Source organism: Malania oleifera, chromosome 12 (genome assembly GCF_029873635.1).
Source record: "Malania oleifera isolate guangnan ecotype guangnan chromosome 12, ASM2987363v1, whole genome shotgun sequence".
Classification (NCBI taxonomy): domain Eukaryota; kingdom Viridiplantae; phylum Streptophyta; class Magnoliopsida; order Santalales; family Ximeniaceae; genus Malania; species Malania oleifera.
Window position 1 is genome coordinate 7,489,717 of NC_080428.1, and position 15,148 is coordinate 7,504,864.

At 35.6% G+C, this 15,148-nt stretch overlaps 1 protein-coding gene and 1 pseudogene across 1 annotated transcript; one reads left to right on the top strand and one right to left on the bottom strand.

Moving 5' to 3' along the window:
* The first annotated feature begins 2,864 nt into the window (after window positions 1-2,864).
* LOC131143816 (uncharacterized) lies at window positions 2,865-6,935 on the top strand (annotated as a pseudogene).
* Window positions 6,936-12,570: 5,635 nt separating this feature from the next.
* Window positions 12,571-14,568, bottom strand: LOC131143817 (pectinesterase 2-like). The gene is made up of 2 exons (XM_058092188.1): window positions 13,854-14,568; window positions 12,571-13,250 (listed from the first exon to the last, which is right to left on the bottom strand). The coding sequence occupies exons 1-2, from the start codon at window positions 14,566-14,568 to the stop codon at window positions 12,571-12,573; spliced, it is 1,395 nt and encodes a 464-aa protein (XP_057948171.1).
* Window positions 14,569-15,148: the final 580 nt, after the last annotated feature.

Below are 15,148 nucleotides of genomic sequence, written 5' to 3' on the forward strand. Positions count from 1 at the left end.
CAGATGTTCATGCTATTAGTACCGAAGATGAAGAACCGAGGAGCTCTATATTTCGAGGAAATGTTTGGCCATTTGGTGCACGAGTTTACGATTTCATTGATATGGAGACCTACGAAAGGCACATTTTTACGTCCTCAATAATTGCGATGAAATTATTCCATATATCGAGTACGTGGTTCAAAACTCCTTACTTCGAATTGTATTTACATATGCATATATACTTAGTTGACATTAACATGTACTATTGTTGCATATAGCAAATATAAAGCTGAAATTTTTTCTCAAAATGAAAGGAATGTTGATGAAAGACATAAGAAGGAATTAGTCAATTGGTTTGGGTGCCGTGTAAGTAACAACTACTGCCTGAGCTCGCTACAATGTACATTTTCAATATTGACGGTTTACTAATTTAAAGTCCTTTGTAATTAATAGATGAAAGTCATGTATTATAGTAAAGAACCAACAACAAGTAAAGATTTGTATGCGTTGGCATGTGGCCCCGATCAATGAGTTAACCGCTATAGTGGTTGCATTGTCAACGACTTACGCTTTCATACCAAGTCCCTCAAACAACATAAAAGAACCCAAAATTGTGGCGTTACGGTGTTAGGCACAGAAGGAGATGAGGAAATTGACTATTTTGGTGTGTAGGATGTCATTATAGAGCTTCACTATGGAGCTAACAGACTTGTCCACATCTTCAAGTGTACCTGGTGGGACATTAGCAATAAAAAGAGTGGGATAAATAAATACGGATGCCTACTTTATTAGTGTCAATTTCAGTAAAACATTGGTATCAAAACGACCCTTTTGTGCTTGCGACTTAGGCAGAACAAGTGTTATACCTTAAGGACACAAAATTAAAGGGTGAATGACATATGGCCCAAAAAATTCGTCCTCAAAGTTTGTATGATATTATAGAAATCACAGATAGGGTGAAGAGTGTCAGCGATGATGCTTTCCAAGAAGATCAGCCATCTGATCCCATAGCAATGCAATCTGCTATCAATGGTGCCGAGGAAGAAGTCGATCCTATACCATTAAATAGGGTTGGTGCCATGGCAGAACACGTAGGAATTGCTAACATTAGAATTGAACCCTCTGTACATGTTGACTTCATCGACAGTGATGAAATTGATGGGGAAGATGAAACTATGGTTGAGAATTACAGTGAAGAGGAAGACACTTTAGAAAGTGAGGATGATACTAATATTGAGGATGTATAGGGGGTAACCGTGTTATGTTGTCACCGTGTATTTGACATATGAGAACAAGTGAAAATATATTTACTATGCATCCATCTAATATCCAATCTTCTTATATTTACTTGTGAACTGCTTTGCAGACATGGCCCCAGGAGGTCGCTGCCCTTTACTTCAAGCTAGGCTATCGACGAAATCATCCCGCAAGGATGATGGGTCATCATCGAGAGTGACTGAGCACATCGGGGCTGATGCGGCACCATCTGAGCCCTCGGGAGCCTAGCCCGACATCGATACATCAGTTGGGGATCAAGCCCAGGGTGAGTTGCCGTCCATAATTAGCAGCATTGGTAAGGTTATGCGTATTTGATTTAGAATAATATAGATACTGTCATTTCACGTGTATGATTATGTTATTATTCTTTAACTCTTCTTTCAGCATCGACCTCTATGACCCATATGAGTGCAGGCTGCGATGCAGCGAAGAACATTGAGCTAAAGAAGCACCTGGAGAGGACTGGGCGGTGGATCTGTATCAACATTCCTCCAAGCTTTACGGCCCCACTTGACAATTGGTGCACAGCCTGGTCACGGGAGCTTGGGATTATATGTCGCCAATATGCTCCAGTCACTTGCTTCACCTGGCCAAAGGTGACGGAGGCTCAACGCTTGGTTCTATATAAGCACATCCTAGTAAGTAACCCTAAAACATTTCTTTCACTTTTAATATATTACACAAAAGATTCTCTAACATTCAATATATATATATTTCATATGCAGGAAGAGTTTGATATGGACATTTTCACCGAAGACCATGTGAAAAAGGCGGTGAACACGCAGCTGTGCACTCGATTTAAGACCTATCATAGCAAAATGCGCAACCATTTTAGGGATATGGGAGATCAGGTAGAAGCGCACTCGTATGATAAGATCTCCCTAGAGGATTGACGGGTGGTGTGTTGCCATTTTCGCAACCCTAACTATCAGGTGATGTGTTTTTATGAATTACAATAACTACTTTTGCATATTTATGTGAATAAAAAAAAGTGATTACATCTATTTTGTAGGCTATCTGTGAGAAAAATGCTACAAATCACAGCAAACTAGATACGACGCATTGTGGTGGCTTGAAATTGTTCGTCAATCATCGAAAGGTAATTGCTACGAAACTATCTGACCGTCACTTGACAAGTGTTATTCATATTGACACCGCTGAATTCATATTAATGAACTTTTATATGATACTGTAGCATGATCCCGTCATTGGCGACCTGGAGTCGAGGCCGGATCTGTATCAAAGAACACATTAGAGGACATCGGGGGAGTGGTACCAGGGTGCGCAAATGAAACATGTAAGTCAAGCAGATTATTTAGTTCATTCTCTTATTCAAAACGTCAGTTGTATTCTTATTTCTTCATTTTCATCATTTTAATGAATGAAAATAGGCAAGGATGCTTGAGCTGCGGGAAGCACCCGTTGCAGAGGGTAGTCCGTCGATGATGGATGACGAGATCTGCACTCAAGTGCTTGGGCAATGATCAGGTGGCTTGAATGGTCTTGGGAGTGGATACGTCGCCCCGACATCATCATCTTCTTTTAGTGCGGCGTCTCGTGTTGAGATTGACCGAGAGCGTCGAGCTGCCGAGGCTCGAGAGGAGGCGATGGTTATCTGGGTGCAAATGGTGGAAGCTGAGAACCAGCAATTGAAAATAAAGATCTCGAACTGGGAAGCAGAGATGCAAACCATCAAGGATTGGAAAGTGCAAATGGAACAAATGATGTGCCAATCCCGTCCAGATGATGCAGGTGACTCCTCTCATTAGAAGGTATGTACAAGCTAGTGACAATTAATTGAAATATAAAATGCATGAGGATTTCAATTGGAATAAATACTTTATCCTTTTTTTTACTTTCAAAATACATTAATAGATATTTAATAATTATTGGTATAATGTTATGGTCTGCCTATCTAATCAATGACCTAATTAGAGTGAATCAAACTCTCAAGTACAAATTCAATATAGAACTATGATATGGTAAACAGATCAAATGGATATGCAGAGACACTCTTTTAAAAATATTTTCCAAGGTATATGTGTAGAATCCAATCATGAACTTGAACCATAATTAATCCTTTCAAGACACTCAACATCATGTGTGAGATTGAAGAATTGTTTAGCAACTCCATAAACAAAAACACGGTCGCTGGGGCGATGAATTGAAGCAAAGACCCATAAGAAGCTAGAAAGAGACATGTACTTTGCAGCAGTGGGTCACTGAATTAGCAGTGAGTACATAAAAAAACTCCCTCAAATCACACCAAACACCCCAATCATCGCCAATCTCCACCCCCCTATGACAAGCAAGCATAGGGCTGTAGGTGTGTAAATGAGTCAACTTCTAGCTACTCGAGTACCTTGACAAATTGAGTTTTGACTTTCACACCACTAATGACCATCGTAATCAAGCTTTTGTTATTTATGTATTTTTTTATATTGTATAAGTGCTATATTATATGTCTTATATAAATTGTATATATTCTAATAAACTTTATAAATATATTTAATAATATTTTAAATAGAGCTTAATTGAGTCGAGCTCAAATTTTAAGAACTCGTAGTCAAGTTGAGTTTGAGTTCATCAATTACAAGATCAATCAAGTTTGAATTTAGTCTAGTATTCCATCGTTGTCTCGAATCGTATGCACCCTTAACAGCCAACAATCTTTCACATCATTCTTCCAAAAAACACTTATATCAAGGAAATCTAACTCCTAAAACCATAAAACTTAACAAAGCACTTGAATAAATTATTACCTGAAGCAATTAAAATATAACATTGCCAAATGGGAGGAAAGAAATTCACTAGGAACAGTAGATAGTTCATTATAGTATCTTACTAAAAGCATGCTCATAAAGTCTTGGTGAAATTGTAATTACATAGACCAACAAGAATTCCTTACAACAAACTATCATGAATTGACTTAGATAAACAACAGACCAATAAAAAGTCATGATTAGCAATACTTCTGTAGGCAGTGTAATGATTACCAGAACAGGTCGCAGAAGTGCTAAGGTCTATCTCTCTATTAGCAAATTTGACAATCAAAACATTCTCAAGAGACCCATACTTTTCAGGAGGTAAGAACTGTCAAGGGGTCTTGGCCTTGTTTCTTCTTAACTTTCCTTAACTAATCATATTTTGTCATTTTATTACAACACCTTCTTTCAGTTTCAATGAATGAATTAGATCTAAGAATTTGATCTCATTGTTTCATGCGCAGTTGCTTGGCAGCCACCGTGTTCCACTGCTGCAGGCACGGTGTAGTAATTTTCCCAGTATATATTAATTTTTTTTTCTATACTTGGCAATATAGGCTCACCTATGTGAGAACCCATTGACATTGTCTATGTAGGGGTCAACTTCAAAAAGATATTGACATTGGCTGCAATCCACTGAAATATAGAATATCAAACAAGAGGATCCCCATATTGTGCTTCTATAGGAGTCATTTTCTATCTAAGAGTTTCTTCTCTGATTTTGGTGAGATTTTTGTTGAGAACTACCTTAATTTCTAGTTGTCCTTGGCTTCCCTTGGTTTCTCTAGTTTCTTTTCCCCCTTTAGAAATGGTGACAGTTTGAGGCATTGGTGGGCCTAATATGACTTCAAAAATAGTGTTGTGAACTCTGAATCTATGTTGGCTAGTTTACTGAGATCTTTAAAGGACTTAAATTTTCCAGAATATGAAACTTCAAGCATGAGTATGTTGCAAGTCAAATTAGGAAGTGAAATGCAATTCAATGAATTTCAAGCATTTACTGTGTTCTGTGTGCCCGTGTTGCAATTTTGTGAATTTGGGCTATGGCCTCATTTGAAAGCAGCTATCTTTGGTGATTCAGATTATTGAGTCACATGATCCTGTACATTTTTTTAGCTAATGGTTCTTTCCCGATTAATATTTTGCCATCTATGTTTGGAATCTCTTCTTCATTCATCTGACTTTGATGAAGATGCATTGGCAATTGAAATTATTGGATTGTAATGTTACTGTACATTGTAACTCTGTGATGTTGCTGTCTTGAGGTTGCTGAACCATAATATTGTTGTGTTTAGGTTGCTGGTTGTAGTTTCTAGATGTAGAACTGTAAAGGTCAGTTTTTTGCATTTCATTGTAGTGATTTTAAAGGTTGCTGTCTTGAGGTTGCATTTCATTTTATTTTGTTTTTAGTTTGGTGTCCTTTTGATAACATTGATAAAATTGAGGTCAAGTTTAATCCAAGAGTAAATATGAAGTTGTGGTTTGAAAAATAATTTTTCTAGGTGTTGGGAAACTAAGGAGTAAGGATCATTTTTCTCCATCTTATCATAGGTAGCTTTACTACCTGTTTTTTTTTTCCCCAAGCTTGTTAATTGTCATAATTACAATGCCATCCCCCCTTTCATATTTTCTTCGTCGCTTTCTTTCTTATGGTTATAAAATGCACGGTACGATTTTCTCTCTTTCACCTGAGTAGGTATGGACCATTTTGGATATGTAATACGTTGATATTTGTTGCAGCTTCGATTGGAACATTTGTTACATGCTTGGCACACTACCTACAAAACAAAGAATGGGACTATGACATTAATCTGGTGACTTGGTCTGTGGGTTTGTTCTATGGTTATGTGACAATTGTTCCTCTAGGCTTGTATGTAATCCTCAAGTATTTCTCAGCACCGTCCGGCCTCGTCCAGTTGTTTTGTCTTTATGGCTACTCACTCTTCATCTTCATTCCAGCCTTGGTAAGTTCTTTTGCAGATATGCCTGTTTGTGCAACGAAAATCACTTCTTTGCATGGTAGGCTTACCATTAAAGGCATGTCAGACTATTTCTATTATTAGAAATAAAACTTATTCATAAGCCCTCATTTATTGAGTTAAGCTTTTAGGTTTAGTAGTCACTCAACAGGCATTTGAACTGCACTAACTGAAGAATTAAAATTCAAACCCAAATTCAATCTTAGGCTCTAATTGCTATAGCTTTCACGTTTGGTGTTCTCATTGTTGGACCTTCTGATTTTTTTTTCTCTCTATTTTGAACTTTGAGATATCAAATACTCTTCTCCAAATCATTCATCAGATTAAATATTTTGTGTAAAATATGTTTTTGAGGGAAATCTAGTTAATGATGGTTAACCATGCACTTTGCCTATTTCCCTTCAGTCGGATTAATATCTATAGAATTTGTTTGTTCGAGGATCAAATATCCATAAAAATTGCCTGTCCAAGCATTGATATGGAAACTTTACATTTAGTTTGGAAAAATGGAATGGATTGGAGCTTGCCACTTGGTTTCTTTCTTGTTCTTCATTCAATATTTTATGTCATTCCATTCCTATTTCATTTCATTGATGAAATATGTCATGAAACATCGACTACGGTTATTGGATGGTTTCCATAATTCCAGACCTGCCAGTTGCAGTGTCTCTCTGTTGTGCCCTTGGAATTGTTTTGTTGGGTGGTTGTAGGCATTGCGAGGTTCATGTTAGCTACGTTTGTGGCACTTAATCTCTGAGCCCACATTAAGTCAGCAAGTGAGAGGTGGTTCATGATAGTGGCTGTGATCTTTCTACTGCAGCTGGCTTTGTCTGTGGTACTGAAGTTGTATTTGTTCAAGGTCACAGTATAGCAAGTAAATTTGGTTTCTCACCAAGGTGGCTTGAACAAATTGTAGATCGCACAGAGAGAGCTTTTTGGTCCTTCGGGTTTTAAATTCTTTGATTAAAGCCTACTTGTATTCTTTCATTTATAGCAAAATAAACTAGTGACAATCTTCTTATGTAATCATTTCAAGCATTGTTTATGAAGTGGACTAAAAAGTGGAAACATGGAAGTATAAATGTCAAACATCATGTTTAGTTTGCTGATGGAATAGGAAAGAAATGACATAAAAATTTAAATGAGAAGCATGACAAAATGAAGTAAAAATTTAAATGAGAAGCATGACAACATGAAGTTATAAATTCGATTCTATTCCACTTGATTTGATTCTATTCGTTCGTATTGAACATATAGTTATATGATTGGTCCTCCAACATCATTAAGGTGGCCTTGGTTGGTTGCATGTCAATCAATGAACGAAGCTCAACTAAAACCTAAAAGCTTGGTCATTGCGTGAACATGCAAGATCGTCAAAGTTCAGTAAGCTAGATGTCACCCACTTGTGAAATCATCACCTTGTCATGGTAGATATTGCATAAAGATTAATGAATCATTATAAAGAAAAACTAGGATAATGTGTATCAAAATCTAGTTAAAATCTTGCAATTGAAATGATGTTGTTGTGTGTACGTGATCACCTAGCCCTGCTTGCAAATGCTTCTAGCTGCTGTTAGATTGTTTATTGAGTGTCAGCACAGCTGCTTAAGTGCCTACAGTTATTCGAGGCTATGTATATCTGTGATTCCTCCTAGAATATTGAATTCTATAGTCATGACTGCTTTTTGAACTTAACCTTTGAAGTTCTATAGTATTGCTTTGTGCTAGTGTGCACTGCCTAATTTGCATTGTTGCTGTGTTTTTCATTCTTTGTATTGGTGTGTACTGATTGAGGGGTGGATTATTTCGTCCTCTACAATCTGATCTTGATGTGATTTATTTTTTATGCCTGTATATGTGCTACGTAGTGATTTATTTTCAAAAACCGTATACTAATTTTTTTAACTTTCTTAATTTGTAGGGGTTTGCAATTGTGACAACGTCAAGACGATGTAATGCAGCTCGGATGCAGCTTTCCACTTTTTTTTTATCTGAACAAATAGAATGTATTTAAATTTGAATTTTTATAATGTTGTGTATTTAAATTTGAATTTGTATAATATTTTGTATTTGAATTTGAAGTTGTATAATATATTTGTACATAAATTTGAATTGCAATTATGGTTTTTACAGGAATTAATTTGAATCAGATTTTTACAGGATAATATAATTGGAAAAAAATTCACTTCACTATTAATTGTGCAATTTAGGTATTAATGACGATTTCAAAATCGCTAATACTATGTCTTTAGTGACGGTTTAAAATCGTCACTAATTCCATAAATAACGGTTCTGCAGAGCAATAGTGACAGCCCTGAAACCGTCACTAACAATAGACAAATAGTGACGATTTTGAAATCGTCACTAATAGAAGGCCAATAGTGACGTTTTTTAAACCGTCACTACTGATGAGTAATAGTGACATTTTATAACCATCACTAATAATGTAGTAATAGTGATGAATATAAAACCGTCACTAATAATGAAGTAATAATGACGAATTTAAACCGTCTTTAATAATAGAGAATTAGTAAGGAATTTGAAACCGTCACTAATAATGGAGCATTAGTGACGGTTTTTTATCGATTTGGTGTAGAATCTATAGTGATGGGTTTCGTTTGTTAGTGACGGATTAAAACCGTCATTAATACGCTATTATTAGTGATAGTTGTAATCCGTCACTAATACTCGATTATTAGTGACAATTTGAAATTTTCGTCACTAATAAGTATTAGTAACGGTAGGTACAGCGACAAATTGAAAACCGTCACTAATACTCATAAAACTGTCAGTAAAACTAGTAGTGACGGTTTTGTGAGTATTAGTGACGGTTTAAAATCGTCACTAATAACCCTATTTTTTGTAGTGACATAATTTCGATGTAAATGTCGCGGAAAAATATAAATATCCATTGGGCTTTCTATCAGTCTTATACCAAAGTTTACTAATACATCCACATTTCCATAAATTCAAACATAGAACAAACTTGTTATTACAACCCTCCAAAAAAGAACTTCATCCAAGTCTAATACAAGATTCAAAGGCTTACGTAAGCTAAACCAAAAATACAATCTCTCAAATTCCTCTAGCTACTAGGACTGACATCCTGATGGACCTAAGAAATAAGGTTAGGTACGAGATGAGACACTTCTTAGTAAGGAAGAAAGTGTTACAACAGTGTGTGACTGCATATATGCACATTATCATACAAACTCATACATTTGAAACATTTCTTTATAATACTGTAATATATATATATATATATATAAGATTTATTTGCACATTCTAATATTTAAATCATGCATATGAATATTAGAACAACGACCAGCTTGTCATAACATGTTTTGCCTATTTACCCCGTGGCACGAGTTGTGCACTGATATCTCCAACAATGTCTTGTTCGTGTAGGCATATGTCAAGTATCTATATATAGTCCGACTGACCCCATCTGATTTATTATTTCACTAGTGGTTTCATTACTCCTGCTAGCCGACTATCTATGTACCCACACAGATTTTAAACATGTATGGTTGCACTGCACCCTTCCAGCTAAGGAATTCCTTGCCATTGGGAGTATCTTTCAACTCCAATAATGAAACTTTTTCAACTTCTTACATTGGAGTATCTTTCAATTCCTATTAGTGGAGTATCTTTCAACTCCTTTAGTAGCAAGCTGTGGTTCCATATATCATATATACAATTTAAAGCAAAATATAGTAACCTGTGCAATTCCAGTATTTTCACAAATTCAAATAATCACATCGGGTTCAAACCGGCGCCTATCCACTCGATTTACCTCTTCCCACAGATACAGCTCGGTGTATAACCGGCCCCTATTTTCCACATTTTTAGTATAAAAAATTTGGAACTCCAATCCCCATAATCTATATTAATAGTATAGAAAATTCATACATTTCCATTTCACATATATCACACGAGTTTAATCCAAAAATCCGCTAAATGATAAAAAGTTCAATAACTTCATTTACATGGAAAGTAAAAGATTTAAGCATCTCCTACTATAGTTTAAATGCAAATAAGTGATTTTTGTAAAATTTGGAGATCATACGCCAAAATCCTCGTTTTTACCAAAAATCGTAAAATCGTAAAATCGGCATTTCTAGTCGATAGAATTTAGAAAATACGTAGTTAAATCATACATATAAATATAAACTAGCTTTTTAGTGATTTAGTTTTCCAAAAATGTTGTTGTAATCAAATTCCCGTTGCCTTAAAACCAAAACGAAACTTCGTACGAAAACCATCCAAACCGACAGCCCGGGATCCTGGAAACCTAAAATCACAGAACATAACCTTACTATAATTTCGACTACTATCCAAATATCCAATCAACATTGAGATTAGATCCTTACCTCGATTTTTTGGAAAAACCCGAAAACCCTCAAAATAACGATCCGATCCGCTAAAGTTGTAGAACTTCCTTCTCTGATCCCCGTAGGAACTTCCGTTTTTAGAAATGGGCGTCGAATAATGAGGAATTTTAGAGAGAGAGAGAGAGATAAAACCATAGGTTAGAGAGAGAGAGAGAGAGAGAGAGAGAGAGAAAGAGAGCTTTTGGGAAGAAACTTAGCTTCTAAGCAACTGGAATGGATATTTATAGGACCTTCGACCAAGTCCAACTCGTCGACGAGGAGGCGTCTTCGTCGACTAATCCGCCACGCAGCTCGTTGACGAAGCCATCCCTTCATCGTCGAGCCCAAGTTCCTAATATTTGTCTAACTCACTCGATAATTGCTCATCGACGAGACTTTGAATTTCATCGACGAGGCCTTGAAGGACTTCTTTGACGAACATGACCCCTTCGTCGATGAACCCAGCTTATACGGGTTTGGATCTCTACATAAAGTAACCCTACTTGAAGAGGTTGAATGATGCTTAGACTTAAAGTTACAAGTCATGAGGAATATGAAGCGTATTGAATAGTTGATCAAAGCTCAATTAGTTATTGAAGGTATACGACATGAAGACTTAGGAATTTATTAGTATTTATCATTTTAGAGTCTCATGTAAGTATTTCTAAGTTCAATATTGTGTTTGAAGCTTTTAGGATTAAACTGACTTAGAGACTTAATTTAGAACATGGAAAATATTTTTATAAGGTTTAAAATACTTTTCAAAGTTAACAAAAACAAGTTTTGGAATCAAAATGTGAAAAACACTAAGTAGTTTAGTAGTCAGACGACTGATGATTATTCTATCAGGCAACTGATATGTGATTGCCAGCGTTAATAAGAAAACAAAATAGGATCAGGCGACTGAACTCTTAGGGTCAGGTGACTGAACTACTACTGCTTGTTCTGGTGCACAATTTTGAATAAGTTTAGGTGATTGACCTCATGATTTAGGCGACTGAATTCTATGTTTTAAATGCCTAACAACGTTGATTTTCTTTCCATATTCGAATGATTTGGTTTCCAAACTTAGTGAAGACGGTAACAATCTTTCCTACTCTATATAAAGTTTACTTTTTTGCAAATTAGGGTAACCAATACTCATACATACAATTCAAATTCTTGCCCTACTCTTCATATTCTCTCTAACAATCTGCTGTGAGTTTTCACTGAAACCCTTAGACAAAATTTTGATTTGATTTTCTCAATTCTCCGTCCTATAATCAAAATACCTTAGAAGTCTTAGTGAGCTTCAATTCTATATTGATTATTTGAAGTATATAGTGCTTTAACTTGTACAATTTTTGCTTTGCTGAGAGTGTTTATCTTGTACGAATATCTTGTATTGTTGTTTTTACAACTTTGATGGTTTAGGATTTTGAATCATTGCCTAACGAGAGGGTGTTCTCGTTAGAGAGGGATCTTCACCTACCAGTGGAGAGAGGGATACTTCACTTATTGAACAAAGTGGTAAAGGCAATCCTCACAGCAAGTTGCTTGGTACTGATACTTGAATCTGTTTGTGGTTGGCTGAGGTAAAAGCTATTTATATTGTTTAAATTGTTTAAAGCATAATTATCTAATTTATCTGATTTAGATTACTGAATTTTTCTCTTAAGAAGAATATTTGGTTTTTGTCGAAATTCAGTTTTGAATATTGAACGAGCTTATTACTGAAATTGCTAAAGTTAAAATTTGGATTGTTTTTTTAGTTTCTCATATATATATATATATGAGAGTAGCAAAGTGGAGATGTTGAAAACAAATAGTTTATTTGACTAACATTTGGAAATAGCCTAGCAAGTCAATGGAATGCATGATATAAAGACAAAAAAGAAGAAAAAAAAAAAAAAGGAGACATTAAAAATATATATATATATATATATATATATATATATATATATATATATATAGGCATTCTTTCTAGGGATGAGAGCCTAATAAAAACATAAATTGTGAAAATTTAAAATAAAATACATACATATATACCAAAGGACCTAAGGGAAAACATTTCAGCTTTATTGAAAAACTTAAAAATATATTTCACTGAAAATTAGGAGACATACGCCTCACTAATAGTAGCTTAAGTAGATATTAGGAAAACAAAGAAGAAACACTAAAGAAACAACTGCGGAGCCAAATTCAACATTAAAACATCTAAAGATCGATAGTGAAAGGTACTCCAGTGGATGGCAACCACGAACTGCCAGAAATAAAATTTCTAACGGTGAACCTTTTGGCTTCGGCTTCACTAATCCTGGGATGATAGCCAGGCCATTTTACTCTTGATCGGACCGATGCCCCTGGTCCGCTGTTACCGTACTCTGCATAATACAAGGTGTCAAGTGCAAAGTTTCCACTCCATGGCAACCAACCAGCTTTATCTATCACAGGACCAATGAAGGACTTGAGGATTACAACACGTGAGAATTTATCCCACGGCCTTCCAAAGAACGCTTGACACTTAGCTGTTCCTCTGATATGCATGTCGATAGTAGAATGGTGTATGGAGAATCCAGTATTCTCTCTAGGAAACAACCTCTTTTGAGCAGTGATTGTGCATGTTTGCCTAGAAGTCCTTGCTACATATATGCCACAATTTTGGAAGACAGCTGCAGCATTTCCACATATGAAGTCCACAGTTCCATATATATTGCATTCTCTATAGAATTGTCTACGGCTATGGGCATAGAGGGTATCTTGGTACCCTTCGAAGCTACATCTGTAGAATACTGATTGATCTGACTTGGCTAGTAGAGCCACTGCTTGATTACCTCGTTCTCCAGCAGTGTTTCGGAAAGTAATGTCCTTGGCGATAAATCCATCTCCAGTAACACCTAAAAATTGAGGTTTGAAAGGAAAAAAATAATAATAATCTAAGTTCAGTGGTTGGCACTCCGCGTTCCCAAAATGGGTACTATTGGGTCGAGTTAATTCAATAATAAACTAATGGTTTGAGCATAAGACATTCACATAGAAGTTATCAGCATATTTGATGTGTATGTAATTTACTTTATTTTAATTTTCCAAGGATTTGAATGAAATCCCTACTCACATTCAAACACTATTTATTAAATTAAAGGCCTTGTTTTGTTATCTCTCCTACGAGACATCTCAATGTTAAAAACTTGAGACTTCCATGTTGGAGGTGTCAAGTTTGAAACATGGAAGGGGGGGAAAGGTGCATGGGATGGGAGATGCACTTCCTCTTATTATGTACCTTACTTGCCACATGGACCTCTAATGGAGAAATAGAAGAAAAGGTGTTATTCCAATGATCAATCTTGCTAAATTTAATGCTTGTGATATTTACAAATTTGACGATATGATGCAAACCTTTAATGCATTATAGAATAGATAAATGAAATAATTATTTTTAAGGAGTAACATTAGAGAGATATAGTATTAAATGGGTAATTAAATTAGTACGGGATACTTACAAACTGTACATGTCTTGTATGTTGTTGTATTACCTCCTCCTGCTACGTTTTTGTTGCCATAAAATATTGTCTTACTTATACCAGCCCCAACTAACATAACATTCTTCACCCTTATATAAGATCCATGATAGATCCCTTGTTTTATATGAATGACTTTTCTTTTCATTGTATTCGTCTGCAACGACACTAGGTAGTTTATTGCCTCCGTTATTGTATTGAAATCACCCGAGTTGTCATTTGCCACCACAATAGTTTCTTGAGAAGATAGTAAAGATGAAGAGTCTTGCAACCGCTTTCGATCATTGGGTTTCACCCAAGTAGGAAATCCATCTTCATAATAACTAGACCCTCTGCGTGGAAGATTATTGAGAACTAATGTGTTGAAGATCAAGTCGGAAACATTGTTAATTGGCAATAAAGGATATATGTTGTTGGTAACTCCAAGCTCCATGAACCCATAGCGACATGTGTCAAGGTCGGTAAGGGCTGCACTAATCAATGTTTCTGCATCATCTGATATGTATTGAGGGGTAGAAATGATTTGATTAAGTTGAAGGATGACATCGTTAAAGAGTTCATGACAATCGTCCCATGCAGCTTCTTCACGATTATTTTGACACATGGACTTGAGCGAAGCTACAATGCCATATCCTTCATGGGTTTTATTGAGAGCAATTTGTAATGACAACTTGAAAAAGTCAGACTCTTGCTTCATCGTTATAAGGCTAGGGTAGTAGCTTATAATGGAGTGCTCACAAGCTTTTGGGTCTGGCGTTTTTTTGCACCATTTCTTGACGTTGGTTAAAGTGCAATAGTAAATGGGTGGAAAAAGAAAGAGGTACATGAATAAAAACATTGTAAGCACTTGAAGCGCCATTGTTGGCTATATGCTCAAGTTGGTTATGAAACTCAATATGAACACAGGAAACACAATCGATATTTATAGAGGTTTCTATGAAGTTCTTATAATTTTCATCGTTATATATAAAAAAAAAAAAAACAAGGGTATGCAAGTCAAAGGTTAAATATTTTACTAAATTACTCACGTAATTTTTTGAAATTACTCACGTAATTTTTTGAAATTACTCACGTAATTTTTTGTAATTACTCACGTAATTTTTTGTAATTATTCATGTTATTTTTTGAAATAACTCTCATGCATGTTTAACAATAGAATGTACATAAAAGTGGGTGCATATATTAATTAATTTTAACATAGATGCATGTGAATGGTACTGTGCGTGCTAGTTAATTGTGAAAGTACATATTAATTTGTTGTTCGCGAATACAATTTC

What these genes read in the sequence shown, in the direction of transcription:
- LOC131143817 (XM_058092188.1), bottom strand. Translation starts at nt 14,568, where the DNA reads ATGAAGCAAGAGTCTGACTTTTTCAAGTTGTCATTACAAATTGCTCTC. An exon ending in ATACAAGACATGTACAGTTT is followed by an intron (nt 13,251 to 13,853) that starts GTAAGTATCCCG and finishes CTCAATTTTTAG; the next exon opens with GTGTTACTGGAGATGGATTT.